Here is a 19,348-nt window from a genome sequence, read left to right as displayed (position 1 = left end):
GAATATAATGTATATTGGTTGCAACCCCATGAAGGATAAATACACAAGAAAAAGACCATTGAATTCCTCAACAATCTCGCATTTCGAGTGTTTTATTAATTCTCTCCACATAAGATATAGATTTGCCAAAATGTTGTTTTTTGCCCCACACACAGAAAACAAAAGGGGAATTGAGTGCGGTAATGTTTACAATTCTAAATCTTTTAATGCAACAAAGCTACATGCTTTAAAAGGAAATCCTGTGCTGTTATAAAGTATTGTAATTGAATGTTCTTTTCTTTTAAAAAAAAGGCACACAGTTAAGCTATCGTCTCCTACTGTGTCGTGGGGCGGCAAAAACAAGCGAATCACAAACAAATATGCATATAAACTAATATTTACAAGCAGCTGTAAGCATTCATTGCTATACAGCTTTAATGCGACTGGTCACGTAGACAATGGGAAATTAATGTACACGAAATGTCCAGAGACAAAAAAAGGGGACATAAGTTGAAAACAATAATGAATAAGTGACATGATGAATTATGTAATTACAGATATGGGTCATTAAGAAATATGCAAATGGCATACATAAAATAATTTCGCTTGTATACAGCTTTAAACATAAACATGAAAGACATTAAAAGGTAATACTTTTAAAAGTGATTTTGCTGTAAGTGTAGACAGAATAACGCATGGATAAGAGTACAACGTATTACAACAATAAGAGATGAAATTCATTGGGTAGTATTTTTTTAAATATAAATGTAATCGTACAAATGTTTGGTCTAGGCTACAAACCAACGAGAAATCTGAGTTACAATGTTATGCGTAGATAATATCGAGGGAGTGTTCGTTAAGATTTGGTTGTCAGTCAGCCTTGTAGTAAGTATAACTGCATGTTGAATCTCTCCATTTCATCTCTGTGTCAAAGCTTCAAGCTACACCCAGCTAAGACTCTGAGCAGTATAAAATAAAAGGGACCCCTACTCTACATAAATCGAAATGTTATAGACTGGATGCTAGACAGCTCATTCTAACACTGGTTAAAAAAAGTTGGGACTTTTCTGGAGTGTATTTCCCATGATGCATGAGAATTGGTTACATTTGGGTTGGCTGGGGCTTAGGTCAGTTCAAGGACCAGTGTGAAGGGAGCAATGCACCATGGGAATAAACATCAGAGAAGTGTGTTTGCACCTGCACAATACTTATGAGAGCAGACTTTTCAAACAGAGACACTGTTCACGTAACACCTCTGGCACTCTGAAGGAACAGAAGGAAAGCTGTTCAGATTTTGTATGGTGCTTAAAAGGAAAGAAAAAAATTGTTTAAAACACGAGTCACATGGAACTAGGGTATAAAAATGGCTGGGATCGGTCCAATGCAGCACCAACTGCCAGGCAACCATCCAATGGGAAATAATAAGTCATTAAAGTTGGCTGAAATAAATTAAACATAATTGCTAGAACGATGAAGTAGCGATGAGCTTCAATAGTGACTGATTATGTAATCCAAGTCACAGTTTTCTCTTTCTCCTCCCCCCTCCCCCCTCAGCATCTTTCCCATCCACCCTAAGAACTACCTCATAGCCATAAAAACACTTCCATGTGCATCAGATACACATTCATCACGCGGCCAATAGAAACACAAACTGTAAAAAGATCCGAGGTGTAGCCCCCCTAGACCGTAGGTGTGGTCATAACTTCTATTTGTTGCACCAAAACCACTCTGTTCCCCCAACTAGCACACTGCATCCACTTCCTGGTCAGGCCGAGACAGACGGGAGAGACTCAAACCATCACTCGCTTAACTCGGAATATAAACACCGCCTGTACCCCGCCAACTCCGCCCCACTCTTCCTCCTCCCTAAAACGGCCCCCAAATTAACCACCGGGTGTCACTTGTGACGTCACTAATCCTAGGCGACGGTGGCATCACAAGTGGGGAGCGTTGTCCACCCCGGTCCACACCCGGTGGGCCCCTTCAGACCCCCCCTCCCACCCCTTCGTCCAAGCTCACGCTGACGCGCCGCCCACGGGCGAGCAGGGACGGAGCGCCCCGCTCCTCCTCAGTGGACCAGCTCCAGCTGGTTGCTGGAGAAGGGGAGCACGCCGCTGACGTAGTAGGCGATGCCGAGGGAGAGCAGGGCGATGACCACCAGGAGGAGCAGCACCCTCCAGAAGCCCAGGTCCTCCACAAACTCCTGCCACGTGGTCTTGAAGCTGGACAGCACGCCCTCGCTGCTCTGCAGGTTGGGATTCAGCAGGGAGTGGCTCTCCATCGCACTGCGGGAGGAGGGGGAGGAGCGGGTGAGTCGAAGAGGAGGAAGAGAAGAAGGGGGAGAAGTAGGTGGCGGAGGGAGAGGGGGTGAGGGGATGATGAGGGGTCAGGGTTATTGGAGGGGGGGGGGGGTGTAGGAAGGAGGAAGATGAGGAGTGAGGAGGAGGAAAAAGATGAGCTGTGTATATACTGCTTAGTAATACAGCACTGACTACACACACTACTTATTACTTAATACTTCATATGGTTTTTAGCTACTCCAACTTAGATTGCTCCAAGCCGTACTTCGGCCAAAAAGCTCAATGACTGAATGAATGAATGAAGACGGGGGAATGGGTGGATGTTTACCTCTCACTCTCGGCCAACTGCATGGTCTCCAGCTTTGAGTGCGCTCCCCGGTTGAAGCCCTTCACCTCCTGCTCCTCCAGGCCCTCCAGCAGGCGGATGGCATCCTTGTTCACCCCCCGTCGCTTGGCTAGCACCAGGGGCGTGGAGCCGTTGTGGTTACTGCTCACACAGAGAGACACGGATGTAGCAACATTAGCCTCTAAACTTAGGATCCCTTTGGACAACACAACCTGCCCATCCTACTATACCGTGAACAACATGAATGACCCCTTCACAGTAACAACCAACAGTGTTTTACAGAATAGTCTACTTTGGGATGAAGTTGTTTGTTGGTGGGACTCCCAGCCAAAATGTTCTGGGGGCGATTTCCATTGTCGCATGTTTCTAGAAGGATGCCCCCTACCCCACCCAACCCCTACCCCTTTCTCATTAATGTTCCAAAAATCCACTGAAAGTCTGCTATGTAAGCGAAAATAACGAAATCCTGAACAGAATGGTAAGTCTCTGTTATCAAGTTGCCATCGACAAAAAGCCTCTGCCCGACGACTCAAAATTGGGTCGTCGGGCAGACTCAAAGGAGAAACCTCCTCCTAACACCTCCCCAACACCCAATAACACCCTCCCCTCCTCACCAGATGTCAATCTTGAGGCCGTTGGACACCAGGAACTGGATGGTGTCCACGTGGCCGCACAGGTGCAGCGCCGTGTTGCCGTGGTAATCCGTGGCGAGGAGGTCGGCGCCGAACTTGTGCAGGAAGCGGCAGATGTCCACGTTGCCGCGGGCGGCGGCCAGGTGCAGGCCCGTGCGCCCGCGGGTGTCCCGCATGTTGGGGTCGCAGCCCGTCTCCAGCAGCCGACGCCCAAAGTGCAGGTCTCCGTCGATGCAGGCCTGCAGCAGCGGCGAGCTGGCCTGCGCCGAGTCGTTGATGAAGACATAGGACATGTCCGAGTGGGTGTCGGAGAAGTCCAGCTTATCTGGCCCCGTCAAGGTGATTTGTTGTTATTATCAGTTCATGGGGTGGGTAACAGGGTTATGCAGTGACATCCTTGTGACAATCACTAATGCTCTTTGTATTTCCTACTACATAGACCACTGTCTTACGCCTCATTTTTTTTGTACAGAGATTACTGTCATTTATGGAGGACCAAAGCACCTACTAGTCAAAATAAATACAGGAATACTAAAAACCTTAAGTAGCAAAAGGTCGAGATGCAAAGTCGAGATGCAAAATAAAACATTCAAAATGAAGTGATACAGCTAAGAATATATTTAAATATTTACAAGCTGCGGACAAACAGCATACAATATGGACACATAGGAGGGGTGTATGGGTTAGACATAAGCCACCCAACTGGCACTTAATATGTAAACAAGGGTACCATCACCTAAAGGAATGTCCAGCCACTGTACAGACTTCTGACTGAGCAGGAGTGCCGATAGGCAGCAGGGGGAGTTCATTAACTCTACCTGAACACTTCCCCCTCTCTTGTCACAGAGACAGAGAGATCAACATTAAACCCAAGATTAGCAGATCCATGCAAAACCACCCACTACCATAATGTCAGCACAAATCTGCCCATCAGCTGGCAAAACGCCAACATACATCATATGGAGTATGTTGAAACGACAAATCACTATAGTACACCGCTAGATAACATTTGCTGCATTAATAACAAACTTAAATAAAGCAACATTTGACATGGATCAAATACAATGCCAAGCCAACATGCTAACACCGTTAGCTCATCTTCGTCAAACGCTGGGATGAATGTGACAATGTGAGCCTTTTGACACAGGTCCAGATCAAATAGCAATGTTTAACTAATAAGTAATAATGAGGTGTTGTGGTAATTACCTGTGGATGTGGACCAAATCAGATGAGAAAGGAGAGTCCGTTAGGATCAAGGTAGCTATGTTGGTGTGTTGGTTGCGGCTGACGCTATACGTTTTACGACATACGCAACTCCTTTACGACAGCCTCTTCCTTCCCCTTTCCCCTTTCATGTTAATTTCAGCAAAATTAACATGAAAAATTCAGTCAAAATACAAACCATTATTTACTTATTTTTCTAGCACCTTTCTAGCAGTACATAGGTTCTAGGCGCTAATCTATTTCGAGTTACTAAAATAATGAATAGTCTATATATCACATGCAGTTAAAGTTAAATTAAAAGTTGGATAAAGCACCTGTTCAATTCCAGAATGAAAATTTCAGCAAAATCAAATGTTGTACATTATGGATCTCTAGCTATTAAGATCGTTATCTAAAGAAAGATCTGGCATGAGATAAAACATGGTTGGAGTAGGACATAATCAAGTGGTTGTTAGTGGGTGATACAGCTAAGAATATATTTCAATATTTACAAGCTGTGGACAAACAGCAAATAATATGGACACATAAGAGGGGTGTATGGGTTAAACATAAGCCACCCAGCTAAAGTAAAAGTTGGATCAAGCACCTGTTCAATTCCAGAATGAAAATGTCTGCAAAATCAAATGTTGTACATTATGGATCTCTAGCTAAGATTGTTATCTAAAGAAAGATCTGGCATGAGATAAACTTGGTTGGAGTAATCAATTGGTTGGTAACAATGTGATAGTGAATTCAAAAGACCTCAGCAGCCAATGCCGAAACATGCACCTATATGTTCTCTGCTCCTTCTGGGGTTCGGAAGAATGTCTGGCGGCAGGATTCTCAAGTCGAAACCTGTCTATAAATCCTTCATCAGGACCAGTGGGCCGACATGAGTGTTGGTAAAGCCGATTTATGTGTCAGATAAGACAGATTTAAATAAAACCATTCCCAGATGTTCAGTTGTATTGTACTTTATTTCATAGTGAGCACAGACATACACGTTACGGTATTGGACATGTCAGGGCGCATGTCTCCCACGTCCCTCTTGGAGGAAAGTATTCTTTCCTTTCTCTGCAGTCGTGTAGAAACATGGATCGTATCATAGCTCTCAATTTCTTTGTTAGGTCAGTGTGTGAAATCTAAATGTTGAACCGAGCAAGAACAGACGGTTCATCCGTCTGTTCAGGGTTCATCCATGGATCTCTTGTTATTCTGCGTTACATCTAAAGATCTCTGGTGAATACATTTTTGGGCATATACAAACATTTTTTATTGGATTTTTATTTTTATTGAATGTACAGCTCAGTTTCTCCCCGGCCCAACTCAGTATATAACAACCATTAAAAAAATCTGGGAGAATAACGTGACTTTAAGATTTAACTAAATAATTACAATCTACATTACAGACAATAGACAAGAGACAAATGGGGGGAGGGGGGGGGGGGGGGTGGGGTGTGAAAATAATGAAACATGTAAAATGCATAAAAGGTCACTAACTCAGAGCCGAGACCAGCATAGAGATAAAGCTACGTGTCAGAAACAGGGGCCATAGTGGTTACAGGTTCCCCCGGGTTCTCATCATCCTGGCCTAGCGAAAAGGGGGTACAAGCTACAGCCGCCATGGAGGATCCAGGTCCTGGTTTGTCTCAAGGCATTGTAAACAACAATTGCAGCCGAAACAGATCGCTCATGGATGTGCTTCTATGACTGGAGACGTGCAATGTTAACCTTAGTGAGGCTAAAGCTGATGGGATGACACTTGCTTTACGTACCCGCTGCATCTCCCTAGCTAAGAGACCAGGAAACTCCACAGGGAAAGACAATAGAGAAGAAGAAGAGAGCACCACAATTAACAAAATACACCATGTGACTCGGCTTCAACATCATAATACCAACAAACTGGAGCCAGGCAATAAGCACTATGTACAACAACGACAACGACAAACTGTCTGTGTCTTATGCATGTGTCATCTGCATAGAAGAGTTTTTTGTTCAGGGTGGTGGGAATGCGGGGATATTCGGTCATAAGCAGCAAATATATGAATGTTTTGCCAATAATAGCAAAGAGTGAAAAGTTGAATTATGGGAAAGCGTAGCCTGTAAATCCAACTAGAGAAGATGATTAAGCATACCTATTGGTCGTAAAAAAAAATACAAAGGAAGCCAATCAGATCAGTGCAATATATTAACAACTGTAAAAATAGCACGGGTTGGCCAGATGACTGCCGATCACAGTCTGCCTTTAGCATAATTTTTGGGTTTGTAAAGAAAGTGCGGATATCGTGAAATCAACAAGGAGTAGATAAAGGAATCATAGTATGGATGACAGTACCAGACTCTGGGAGAGAAAAACACTTAAACTCAACCAATTCAGTCGGAACCAACATTTTCATGGGGAGTACAAACAAAGAATGAGGTCATTCATAGAACAACAATATCCAACAGGAGACGCTTGGATATTTATTGGGAGTGCTGCATGGTTAGTCCTATGTTATGATTTGTGGATGAGTCGAAGCGCTGCAAGGCCTATTATTCCTCTCTATCGAACGGTGGGGGGGGAGGGGGGGGGGGGGGGGGGGGGGGGGTCACTCGATGCGAGATAACCCAGTGAAAACACAGGATTACAAGGAGAGAGAAATAAAAAACATAATGTGAGATCAAAAAACACGGAAGACACACAATAGCACCACTGTAAATAATAATCTAGTGAAGAACAACGGAGAATCCCCTCTTTCTTCCTCCTCCTCCTCATTTATCTTCTTCCTCCTCGACACCCAAACCATCACCACAACACAACCCCCGAGGGGAGGGGCCTCGTTTCCTTTCAGTCATTCATTTCTAATAGTTACTCCTTGTATTTATTATAGCACCTTGACCTCTACCATGCTCACCCTCATTCTCTCTCCTCGTCTGTACGCTTATCATGACTAGAGGCGTTCTCACACAAGCATCATCATCCTCAACATCGTCACCACCGCTTCTATCAGTCTTTCTCCCTCCTTCTCCTCCTCCTCCTCCTCCTCCTCCTCCTCCTCCTGTCGGTCTCTCCATCCCTCCCCACCAGGAGAGGACGAAGGGGAGCGAAGGGGGGGGTCGGGGCGACTACAAGAGCTTGCTGCAGACCTGGCAGCGGCTGACGCGGGACAGCTGCGTGCCGCCCTTCAGGGTCTCCTGAGGCGGGGCGTCCACGAACTCGCGGCGCTGGTCCACCGTGGTGAGCCAGAAGCTGTACTTGTTGGCGAAGTAGTGGCAGGTGCCCTTGGCGCCGTTGCACTCGATGAAGGGCGTGGCCCGGAAGTCCTCCAGGCACGAGCCCGGGGAGACCAGCGACTGGCCGCCGCCCTCCGCGCCCGCCGCCGTGTGCTGCGGGGGGGGGGGGGGGGGGGAGGAGGGAAGAGGTTAGCGGTGGCGTTAGAAGCTAGACGACACATTGGTTTGATGGAAGGGATTCACTGGACCGAATACGCAGGCCCCACTGCGTCTAACCTGACGACGAAGCACTTTGACTCTGACTTTTGACTTTGTGTGTGAGACAGCAGGCATCGATTAGGGTGGTGAGGGGAGGGCGTCGAGGTGATAGAAGGAGGTGGAGGGAGGGCGGAGAAGGGCAGGGGGAGAGGGGAGCAGAGAATGTGCAGGAGGGAGGCGGAGGAGGGGTGGAGTCGGGGGGGGGGGAGTGAAGAGGAGGGCAAGGAGAGGAGAGTGGAGGAGAGGTTGGAGGAGGAGGTGAGGGAGAGAAGGGTGGAGGAGGAGGTGAGGGAGAGAAGGGTGGAGGAGGAGGTGAGGGAGAGAAGGGTGGAGGAGGAGGTGAGGGAGAGAAGGGTGGAGGAGGAGAGGGGGGGGGAGGTGAAGGGGAGAGAGGAGGTCAGAGGAGGAGGAGGTGCTGCAGGGTGGGAGACGAGAGGGGGGGGGGGGGGGGGAGGTGAAGGGGAGAGAGGAGGTGGACATTGAGTGGAGCCCCACCATGAGGAAGGAATATCCTATCCAGAGGCTCCTCCACCCACGGGGGCAGGTTGGGATGGTCATGTCCTGGCTGTGGACCGCCACGGCCTGGGAGGGCGCCTCACACACAGAACACCTGGACCGCACAACCACATCCACAGGTCAGAGGTCAGGTCATAAATACATAGATATACAGAAAAAGACGGAATAAACATAGGAACTACAGACAGAAAACTAAGATGGCCGACCTGCTGATGTAGGAGCGGATCTGCTCCTCGGCGACGGGCATCATGGGAATTGGCGCGGTGGTGGACAGCCAATAGGATTTGTCGTTGCGGCTGGCGTAGTAGCAGACCTCGTTAGGGGAGCAGTAGAGGAAGGGGATGGTGCTGAACCTAGGGAGACAGGATCCAGCCAGACCTGGGAGAGAGAGAGAGAGGGAGAGAGGAAAGGAGGGGAGGGAGAGAGAGAGAGGGAGAGAGAGAGAGAGGGAGAGAAAAGGAGGTGAGGGTGAGAGAGAGAGGGAGAGAGAAAACGAGGGGAGGGAGAGAGAGAGAGAGAGAGAGAGAGAGGGAGAGAAAAGGAGGTGAGGGTGAGAGAGAGGGAGAGAGAAAAGGAGGGGAGGGAGAGAGAGAGAGAGGGAGAGAAAAGGAGGTGAGGGAGAGAGAGAGAGGGAGAGAGAAAAGGAGGGGAGGGAGAGAGAGAGAGAGGGAGAGAAAAGGAGGTGAGGGAGAGAGAGAGAGGGAGAGAAAAGGAGGTGAGGGAGAGAGAGAGAGAGAGGGAGAGAGAAAAGGAGGTGAGGGAGAGAGAGAGAGGGAGAGAGAAAAGGAGGGGAGGGAGAGAGAGAGAGGGAGAGAAAAGGAGGTGAGGGATAGAGAGAGAGAGGGAGAGAGAAAAGGAGGTGAGGGAGAGAGAGAGAGGGAGAGAAAATGAGGGGAGGGAGAGAGAGAGAGGGAGAGAAAAGGAGGTGAGGGAGAGAGAGAGAGAGGGAGAGAAAAGGAGGTGAGGGAGAGAGAGAGAGAGGGAGAGAAAAGGAGGTGAGGGAGAGAGAGAGAGAGGGAGAGAGAAAAGGAGGGGAGGGAGAGAGAGAGAGAGGGAGAGAGAAAAGAGGGGACATTAACATGTATTATGGTTGTGTTTTTGCGATTTTTTTATTCTAATGGCGATATCCAGTGGAACACACAAATGTGCAGTAATAGTTTACGAAGATATCTGTCTTTGTACTTTGTACCAGAGGATCAATCATCCTTGTCCAACCCCATTTTCACAGTCTCCCATTGTGCAGGACTTTGTGTGTTATCTAATCAATGGTTAGCGGGGGGGGTTCCAAGCTAGGCTCAGCTCAGATGTTCCGCTGGGCGTACCGAGGTCCTGGTTGTGGGCCTTCTCCTGCCCCTCCACGTACAGCAGGCTGTACCCGTCCCACAGCTTGGCCATGCCCTGCGGACACATGGGCACCTGCTCGTTCTGGCTGTGCTTCACCAGCGTGTAGCCGATGCTGTGGCTACGCCCCACGCCGCCGGCGACCCCGGGGATCCCCGGCTGACCGGGGAAGCCTGGAGGGTGGAGGAGAGGAGGGGGTGGGGTTGGTCGAGGAGGTGATAGGGGGAGGAGGAAAGGGTAGAGTGGACTTAGAGTTAGAGTGCATGAAGTGACAAACCATTCAGACAGGCAATCAGAGGGTCGGAGCTCTCACCTTGCTCTCCAGCGGGTCCAGGGAAGCCAGGGGGACCCGGATCTCCGAGCGGTCCGAGCAGACCACCAGAACCCATACGACCCAGCTTACCAACCGGCCCCGGGCGCCCCTTAGGACCTGGCGAGCATAAGACACAACGGGGATTAATACGGCGCCAGCGTCTCTGACACAGGCCTACAGCGCGGCTCCTCTTGAAGACGCACCAGATCGCCCTGGCATCCCAGGCTGACCAGGCTCGCCACCGGTCCCGGGCCCCCCGAGGGCTCCGGGACCACCCGGGTCCCCAGACGGTACACTGATCGCCGCCGGGGTGGAGGTAGGGCCTGGACGTCCCTTACGCCCAGCCCCGCCTGGAGAGAGAGAGAGAGACATTGGTGTACGTCACGTTATAGCGCTCATGCTACGCTATTAGCATCCTAGCTCATCCTATTGCGATGCGACGCGTCAACGTTGGCATGCTAATGCCAGGTGTCCCCCTTACCTCTGGATCCCTTGAGGCCGTGGGCGCCATAGTAACCGTTCTCGCCACGGTAACCCTTCAGCCCAGGACCCCCGCTGTAGCCCGTGTCGCCTCTCTCTCCTGGGGAACGCAGAGCACACGCACACCGCTAGCTTAGCTTAGCTTCGTAAGTCAAACCAATCAATTGAACTTTTTTTTTTTTTTGGTAAACGATGACGGACAGAAAAGACTATTTAGGCATAACGACTGACCTTTGAACCCGGGGCCGCCGTTGTAACCGGGGCCCCCTGGATGTCCTGCTTCTCCCTTCCTAGCAGGGGCGCCAGGGAAGCCCGGCAGACCGGGATCACCTCTGTCTCCCTGGGCCGTACCGGGGCCGGGGGGCCCGGGCGGTCCTGTAGGCCCACGGAGACCTGGGGGGAGACAGGAGGGGGAGGAGAGAGAGAGAGAGAGAGAGAGAGAGAGAGAGAGAGAGAGAGAGAGAGAGAGAGGAGAGGAGAGGAGAGGAGAGAGAGAGAGAGAGAGAGAGAGAGAGAGAGAGAGGCGATGAGAGAGAGGAGGAAGAGGAGGAGGAGAAGGAGAGGAGAGAGGTGGAGGAGAGAAGAAGAGGAGGATATGATGAAGGGAGGATAGGAGAGGCGGGGGGAATGGAGGCGAGAGGAGATGGAGTAGACTGAGCTTGTGTTGGTATTGATGCCTTAAAATACTAAGATCTATTTGATGCTGACCAGGTGACAATGGTGATACTAGTGATATTGGTGATACTGTTGATACTGGCGATACTGGGGATACTGATGGTGATAGTGGTGATACTGGTGAGAAAGAGTTGACATCCGTGATATTTACCGTACTCTCCATCCAGACCGGGCAGGCCAGGGTCTCCTAATGGTCCTGGGATATCTGAGCCCACTGTCTCTCCTGGACGCCCAGGGAGACCTGGGAATCCAGTGAGACCGGGACCACCTGCACACACACACACACACGCACACAAATATATATGAGAAATCGCACTGCGGAATACCATCATTTGACAGCAGCCTCGTTTGCTTGCGGACTTGATCATGAAAATGTATTCAACAGAAAACACAGATATGTGTGGGGTCTCACCGGAGTCTCCTCTCTCTCCCTTCTCCCCGTTGCGGCCTGGTCCTCCAGGGTACGAGTCTCCTCGCTCTCCCTTCAGCCCATTCGCTCCCGGTGTCCCCGGACGACCGCCGATACTGGGGCCTGAAATCACCCACACACAGACCGTCCGTCACGCTGACCCCGTCCCCGGGTCGACCTTTAACCCTCCGGGGACTCGCAGTGAACTCAGAGACAGGTCGTCAAGGAGGAGGTTAGGTTAGGTTCCGACATCTCGCTCACGGACATTGTGCCGCTAAGTGCACAAGGACTAGATGTCTGAAAGGGGGGGGGGGGGGGGGGAGAAGCTAAATCCGGAACGGCCGTCCTGGTTCTCGGCGGGCTGGGTGTGGTGCGGATGTTGTGGGGCTTACCTGGAGTTCCTGGAGCACCTCTCGGTCCGGCCAGTCCGTTGAGTCCATGGAGACCCATAGAGCCAGGTAAACCTGGAACACACGCGCACACATGCGTGCGTCATGGGTCGAACTGTTTGTGTGTTTGTGTTATGCATTCCCGTTGGCCTCACGGTGTTTGTGTGCGTTGCCGGTATCGACTCTTACCTTTAGCCCCCGGCCCTCCGGGGCCGCCGGGCTGCCCGGGTGTCCCGTCACGGCCTCTGCCCCCTGGGTAGCCTGGGAGACCTTTAGCCCCTGGGAAGCCAGGGGAGCCTGGACAGCAGAAGAGGACAGACGGTTGTGGCGTCGTCGTAGCATTCACGCTAACAGTAACTCTCTCTTTGCTGTGTGCGAGCGAGCATGCCGGTGAAGCATGTGGCTAGCCACGCTAAACTCCATTACCCATAAGCCCCGGTCTGCCGGGCTCTCCGGGCCCTCCCTTGGTTCCGGGGTAGCCTGAACCTCCGGGGTATCCGTTGTCCCCGGGGAGGCCGTCATTAGCCCGCCCACCTGGGGAGAAACAACCAATCAGGGCTCAGGTACGCCATTTCATATCAGACAGGGCTCAACTGTTGAAGTCACAGGGTTGGATGTGTGTTATGATCCAGACCCCAACAGATAAAGAGGAGCAGGGGAACAACAGTAGTCTGTGTGTGTGTGTGTATGTGTGTGTGGAGGGGGGTAGGGAGGTGGTTGCAGGCCTCTCGGCCCAGGACGGTGCTCTCTACCTGGGTAGCCTGGTTCACCAGGCTGGCCCTTGGCACCGGGACTTCCAGGGTAGCTGAACGTTTCTCCTCTCGCACCTGGGGACGGAGAGACCAGATCAAACCGGATCAGACCAGTTCAGTCTAGATTAGACCAGCTCGGTCTAGATTAGACCAGCTCAGTCCAGTGTTTGTGAGAGTGTGTCTGTATGTGTGCGTGTGTGTGCGTACCTTTAGACCCGGGGCGACCGGGTTCTCCAGGGTTGCCAGGGAAACCAAATCCGCCGTCATCCCCCTATACAGAGCAGGTAGAATACCTCATATCAACACACCTTCACACAAAAAATAACCACAACTCTGTGAATTATTGTGAACTATGAGCAGTCAAATCCAATGTAATGCAATGCAATCGTCTATTTTGATCTAATCTAATTGATTCTGAACTGATCTAATCTGATTGTATACTTTGTGATTTATCTAATCAAAAGGATTGTATTTTGTCTTTCTATTTTAATCGAATCAAATCAAATGTATTTTCAGATAAAGTCATCTGATAATGTAATCTCTGATGTAATGTAATGTAACCTAATCTAATATATTTGTATTTCTAATCCAATCCAATATAATAAAATTCAATCCAATGGTAGCTAAAGAAATCAAATGTAATTTAAATAATAATCAAATGTTTGGTATTCTGTAATCTAAAATAATCACAGTAATGTAATGAAATGTATTGTAATTAGGATACTGTAATGTAAAGTCATTTTATATAGTAAGTAATCTAATCTTTAATCATCTAATGTAATATAATTAGAACCTAATGTTTGGTATTCTGAAATCTAAAGGCCAATTGAGTCAGAGTGAGTGTGTGATGAGTGTGTGATCTGAGTGTGCATGTGATCTGCGGCGGTCCGTGTGTTTACACTCGGTCCGAAGGTCCCGGGGAAGCCTGGGATGCCGGGTTCCCCCTTGGACCCGGGTATCCGGGGGTCCCAGGTTGTCCGGGGTAACCGGGAGACCCCGGCAGACCCTTGCTCTGATCCGCGTAACCGGGAATTCCGGGAAGACCCTGGCGACCGGGCAGTCCGGGGAAACCCTTGTCACCTGGGCAACCGGACACAAGACAGGGGGCATTAGAAGGATCCTAATCGTGAGGAAACATTGTATTACCGCCAGTGAGTGTTAAAAATAATAAATTAATGCAGGCGCGTGTGTGCGCATCCATCAGTTTAACCACACGCAATCTAAACACGTAACGCTTAATACAGTCCATGGCAATGTACATTAACAGGGGGACACATGCATATTAGGAACACAAGTCGATAACGATGATGTATACAATACCGGTAAGAAACGATGTGTGTTAATGTATTGTCGCATATCATTAAATAGACCCACAGTTGCGGCCACAGGACCACATATCATATGTGTTTTCTTTGCCGAAATGATGTGTTTCGGACCGTTAAAATAGGGCCCTTTGTGTGTTTCATACTTTGTGCTTCTCAACCTGGGGGTCAGAACCGCACTGATCAACATAGGGGGGCTCTGCTGACTTATAAACTATAGATATGTATTGGACCATCTAGGGGGAAATCCCGTGAAATGAGGTGTCGATGAGATGTGTTTATAGGCTGCTGGTGGGTGTGTACCTCTGGGTCCGGGGAAGCCGGGGAGACCTTGACCTCCATAGTCCCCTGGTTCTCCTTTCTCTAAGAAGTTGGCCGGGAGAGGGGCGGAGGGCAAGCCCGGGCCACCCGGGTACCCACGCTCACCTGTTGGGGAGGGGGGGGGGGGGGGGGGGGAAGAGAGAGAGAGAGAGAGAGAGAGAGAGAGAGAGAGAGAAAACAGACATCAGACCAACAGAAGGAACAGCAGACAGCCATACACAGAGAGGCAGTCAAAAGGTCGGACGGATGGAACAAAGGAACAGACAGGTAGAGAGGCAGACATAAAGGCTAAATAAACCAAAATTCGTTTTGTACACACAACACACATTAGCATGTACTACATAGGGCTTGCAAGGTTATCTCCTTTTTTAAGATTTATCCACCAATATGATTTCATTTTGTATCAGCATAGCTCTGATAACCTTTATTTCCTCATGATTTTATTTGTATTATGCATTATGTACCTGCGCCTCAGCTGCACAGTCTTAATGCTGATGTCTGCGGCCTTCTCTTTCAGTATTCTGTTTAGTATCAATGAGAGTAGCCCGTACCTTTAGCTCCATGATATCCCAGACCCCCCGGTCCCCCGTCCCGTCCAGACGATCCCGGTAAACCCTTTCCTCCAGGCTGACCCGGGGTGCCGGGGCGCCCGGGGCGACCCGGGAAACCAACCAGACCTAGGAAGCCTCTGTCGCCTGGCCATCACACACACACACACACACACACACACACACACACACACACACACACACGCACACACATACGCACACACACACATATACAATCACAAACACGCATACACAAAACACAAAAACACACACGCATGCACACACGCACACACACAAACACACACACACACACACATACACACACACACACACACACACACACACACACACACACACACACACACACACACACACACACACACACACACACACACACACACAGCAAACAAAATGGTGATGAGTTCAGTGTATTGGTCTTGTTTGATGGGAGCTCCAAAATACACCCCTTAAACAAACAAACTAACAAAAATAACAATTTGTTTACTATGATCCTTCATTCATAATTCAATAGATTACTCTGAATAAATGTACTACAGAGTTTCCCCATGATGCATCACTTGCCAAATAACCCTCGCCAGACCTTTAGGGTACAATGTAAAATAGACACAACAGTGTTTAAAATAGGTACTGCAGTCCAAATTCACAACATTGGAGAGTAGTCCGCGCCCAGCCCTGGAAACATCTAGCTTTAGTGCAGTTATTAGTCCCAGGTTTTCCCACCGTTTATATCAACACTTGATCTGACACCTAAACATGGTCGTTCCTACAGAGCCATAGCCAGGAAGATGAGCCCTACCCTTCCTGCCGGGTATCCCAGGGTTTCCGTCTCTAGTCCCGGGCCCTGGGGGACCAGGGGCGCCTCGGTTCCCGGGGGACCCAGAGTAACCGGGCTCGCCTGGGGTTCCCTTCATGCCAGCGGGCCCTCTGGGACCGGGGTCTCCTCTGAAGCCCTTCCTACCAGGGAAGCCTTGGGAAGGCATGGGGGGTCAGGAGACATGGGTGGGGGGTGGATGGATGGAGGGAGGGAGGGAGGGGGGGAGGGAGGGAGGGAGGGATGATGGATGGAGTGAGGGAGTGAGGGAGGGAGGGAGGGAGGGAGGGAGGGAGGGAGGGAGGGAGGGAGGGAGGGAGGGATGGATGGATGGATGGATGAAGAGATGGATGGATTGATTCATATAGGTATAGGTGGAGGGATGGATAATGGATGGATGGATGGACGGCCGGAGGGAGGGAAGGATGATGGATGGAATGAGGGAGGGATGGATGAATGAAGAGATGGATGGAGTGATTCATAGAGGGATGGGTGGAGTGATGGATGGTGGATTGGAGGGACGGAGGCGGAGGGCAGAGAGAGAGGGAGACACGTTAATTTGAGTGATCAACAGAACATTGTAGTGGATTTCACATGGAGATGGAGAACACACAAGGTGAGCCGAACCTTAACAAACTACACATATCAGCACACATTAATGCAAACAACAACAAGGCAGCTGATCTTACCTTCAACATAAAAGCGTAAAAGCATTTCAGTAACAAACATAATGTTTGATTTAAAGAGTTTTGCCGGTTAGTCTATTGCCAAATTCCCACAGCTTTAGATGCAATGTAAAGACCTGTAAAGTCTGACAACATTGTTGAATTGACGGGTTAAGATGAAATTGCCCTGGTTTGGTTTCGGTTTGATTAGCAAATATATGGTTACATGGTAATATGGTATGTTGGGCAAAAAGTTAAGAAAATCCAGAGAAACATTTACAACACATATTTTGTACGTTTCTAACTTTCATTTGTGTTTCCATTATTTTGCGATAAAGCCATGTAATTAGGGTCAATGCTGTTTGTAAACAAACCACATATTTCTGTTGCTTGAAGATAGTCCTATGTGTTGAAAATGTTACATCCTAATTTTCTTAAACAACCTAAATAGCGTCATTCATCTCAATAAGTCGTTTTAACTTTTAATATTCTTCGGTAAATCATCTTCAAATCGTATTTTCGATATGGCGGCACAGAGATTTTTTTCCGATTACATCAGATTCTGGTATTAAAGGAATGACTTTTAGACCGAATCAAAGAAATAACAACTTGTTGAGATCTGCGATTTGTTTGGAGAGCTCTAAACCAGCCCATAATAAACATCAACTTGTAGGGTTGAAGTCACACAAGCCTACAAGTTACGGCACAACAAACAAAATTACAACACCTAATGCGGGTTAGCTTGATGCTCGCGACAAACACATGGTTAGCATTAGCTCGCAGGGAATAGTTCTGGCCAAACAAAAAGAAAAAATGCTTTTTCCTATTGTGTGTCTTTTTCCTTTCAATATGCCTGAGAAACACTTTGTTCAAGTTATTCCCTCTCTCTTTAAAGCTATCCTATCGGCCATTAGACTATATCCTTCTTAAAACAAGTGAATGTTCAATTTGAAGTGCTATGGGCTGAAACTGGAAAAAAAAGGACTCAAATCCTTGTGACATGATTTGTCACATACAAAGCCGTATTGAATAAGAAACTTGAAATAGCTGTTGCTTGGTTCTCACTTGCTTTAAGAAAAACGTGTTGAGGTTAACGGGGGAAGGCAGGCGAGGCACACTGAAGAGACAGAATAGAAAGAAATAGGAATTAATGGTGTTTGGTCAGGGTAATGGAAATATGAGAGGGAGGAGGAGTTGGAGGAGGGAATGGGAATGGGAGGTGGAAGAGGATGGTTTGGATGCTCGGGGAGAAGGTGGAGGAGGTGGAGGAGCAGAGAAATGGCGAGCTGGTCTCACCTGGACAGCCTACCGAGTGTTCCAACGCCACCAAGGAAAGGAGGTAAGGATGCAAGGAGACAAGGGTGGTGGTGAAGAAGACGAGGAAGGAGTGAGGTAATGAGGAAAGGAGGGGGATGCAGGAGGGTGGGACAATGGAGAAAAGGGGGTGGGGAAGAGGTGAGGAGTTTTTTTTTTGGTGATGTAGAGCATCAATTCATTATAAAAAATGACAAACAAAGATGATGTGTTTTTGGTAAAGATCGACCATACAGAGACATGTACCAACAGCCCAACAGGAACAGCTGAAGTCAAACACTGAAACTCTCATATAAATTTACCAAGTCAAGAAAGGGACTCAAAGCTCAAGGACCGTCGAGAACATCAGTGGACACGGAAACGATCGTACGACTAAACTCATTACACACAAGCAGGTTCAGACTTGGCATCAAACTCGACTCTGGTGGGATCCGACCTCAGGAGCGATTGGGTCGTAACAGCTAGCGGCAACCCCCTCTGACAACCAAGAACCAATGTCTGTCAAGGGTTTGCGTTCACAATTTCGATTCCCGATGGGAAAAACCCTGACTGAGTCGGGGACGCCTCAGGCCCGGTGTTCCGGAGGTTTCCTCGAGGCGCTCACCTGGAGATCCGCTGGGGCCCGGGAGACCCGGGGACCCGCGGGGCCCGGGAAGGCTCCGCGTGATGTCGCTGGGCGGGCCGGGGGGACCGGCAATACCGTTATAACCGCTGTCTCCGCGCCCACCCTTTGGCCCGGGACCGCCGGAGCGACCGTCGAAACCTGAGGAGGAGGAGGTAAAGCGTGAGTAGAATAGTAGCCGCTTAGTAGCACTGCACCATCGAGTAGTAGCACCACTGATCTACTATGGCTGCTGATACCTATACTACCATGGGTTGCCATGGGCTCGCTCAAACACACACAACCACACACACACGCGAGCACAAACGCACAAAAACACACGACATGTTCCTGTCTGTCCCTCTCCCCCCTGTCCCTCCCTTCTATCATCTTATTCTCTCCCCCCCCCCCCCCTCTCTCCCCCCCCACCCTCCCTCCCATCTCTCCCTCAATTTCAACCGAGTGTCGGTAACACCGCTGGAGGCCGCGGTGGGTCACGTGACGTACCAGGGGAGCCCGGTCCACCGGGGCTCCCCGGCTGGCCCTTGTCTCCGGGGGCCCCGGGGAGGCCGTTGAGTCCGGGGGAGCCGGGCGTGGCCCCCAGCACCACTCCGGGCTGGCCCTTGCCGCCGGGGATGCCGGGGAGGCCGTCCTTCCCTCTGGCGCCGTCGTAGCCCTGGCCGGGGAGGCCGGGGGAGCCGGGGTCCCCCCGTATCCCGGGGAAACCTGGAGGGGGGGGGGGGGGGGGGGGGGGGGGGAGAAGGTGTGGGTGAGGCGGTTTGAGGGCTTATATGCAGGGCCATGCAAACAGGTGGCTTACAAACTGGAAATCAATGCCTTCTCCCATAAAGAGAATAATTCATGTTAAAAAAAAACTATACAAAGTAGAGCACAATCAAAACAAAAACCCAAAATATAAAAGAGCTAAGCCAAACGGAG

General features: G+C 49.6%; 2 protein-coding genes across 2 annotated transcripts in view; both read right to left on the bottom strand.

Moving 5' to 3' along the window:
• Nucleotides 1–63: 63 nt before the first annotated feature.
• ankrd46b (ankyrin repeat domain 46b) lies at nucleotides 64–4,594 on the bottom strand. The gene is made up of 4 exons (XM_060076618.1): nucleotides 4,464–4,594; nucleotides 3,240–3,582; nucleotides 2,608–2,766; nucleotides 64–2,264 (listed from the first exon to the last, which is right to left on the bottom strand). Exons 2-4 carry the CDS (start codon nucleotides 3,548–3,550, stop codon nucleotides 2,048–2,050), a joined length of 687 nt encoding a protein of 228 aa, XP_059932601.1. The 5' UTR covers nucleotides 3,551–3,582; nucleotides 4,464–4,594; the 3' UTR covers nucleotides 64–2,047.
• Nucleotides 4,595–5,418: 824 nt separating this feature from the next.
• LOC132445772 (collagen alpha-6(IV) chain-like) overlaps nucleotides 5,419–19,348 on the bottom strand; it is a 79,339-nt gene continuing 65,409 nt past the window's right edge. The window contains 23 exon segments of the mRNA XM_060035897.1: nucleotides 5,419–7,826; nucleotides 8,427–8,541; nucleotides 8,654–8,825; nucleotides 9,770–9,961; nucleotides 10,102–10,218; nucleotides 10,305–10,451; nucleotides 10,583–10,681; nucleotides 10,813–10,974; nucleotides 11,408–11,524; nucleotides 11,669–11,788; nucleotides 12,058–12,129; nucleotides 12,244–12,351; nucleotides 12,481–12,588; nucleotides 12,807–12,881; nucleotides 13,014–13,077; nucleotides 13,706–13,752; nucleotides 13,755–13,886; nucleotides 14,432–14,554; nucleotides 15,001–15,144; nucleotides 15,815–15,985; nucleotides 18,413–18,571; nucleotides 18,917–19,135; nucleotides 19,234–19,246. Coding sequence (XP_059891880.1) covers nucleotides 7,566–7,826; nucleotides 8,427–8,541; nucleotides 8,654–8,825; nucleotides 9,770–9,961; nucleotides 10,102–10,218; nucleotides 10,305–10,451; nucleotides 10,583–10,681; nucleotides 10,813–10,974; nucleotides 11,408–11,524; nucleotides 11,669–11,788; nucleotides 12,058–12,129; nucleotides 12,244–12,351; nucleotides 12,481–12,588; nucleotides 12,807–12,881; nucleotides 13,014–13,077; nucleotides 13,706–13,752; nucleotides 13,755–13,886; nucleotides 14,432–14,554; nucleotides 15,001–15,144; nucleotides 15,815–15,985; nucleotides 18,413–18,571; nucleotides 18,917–19,135; nucleotides 19,234–19,246 — 2,937 coding nt within the window. The 3' untranslated portion in view covers nucleotides 5,419–7,565.

The sequence above is a fragment of the Gadus macrocephalus genome, chromosome 17 (genome assembly GCF_031168955.1).
Source record: "Gadus macrocephalus chromosome 17, ASM3116895v1".
Taxonomy (NCBI): Eukaryota; Metazoa; Chordata; class Actinopteri; order Gadiformes; family Gadidae; genus Gadus; species Gadus macrocephalus.
The sequence above is the reverse complement of the archived record's forward strand: the minus strand, read 5'-3'. Positions and strand labels throughout refer to the sequence as shown.

Coding starts and splice junctions, on each gene's coding strand:
- ankrd46b (XM_060076618.1), bottom strand. CDS start 3,550: ATGTCCTATGTCTTCATCAACGACTCGGCGCAGGCCAGCTCGCCGCTG. Junction 2,767..3,239: donor GGCCTCAAGATTGACATCTG/GTGAGGAGGGGA, acceptor CTGTGTGAGCAG/TAACCACAACGGCTCCACGC. Junction 2,265..2,607: donor CAGTTGGCCGAGAGTGAGAG/GTAAACATCCAC, acceptor CTCCTCCCGCAG/TGCGATGGAGAGCCACTCCC.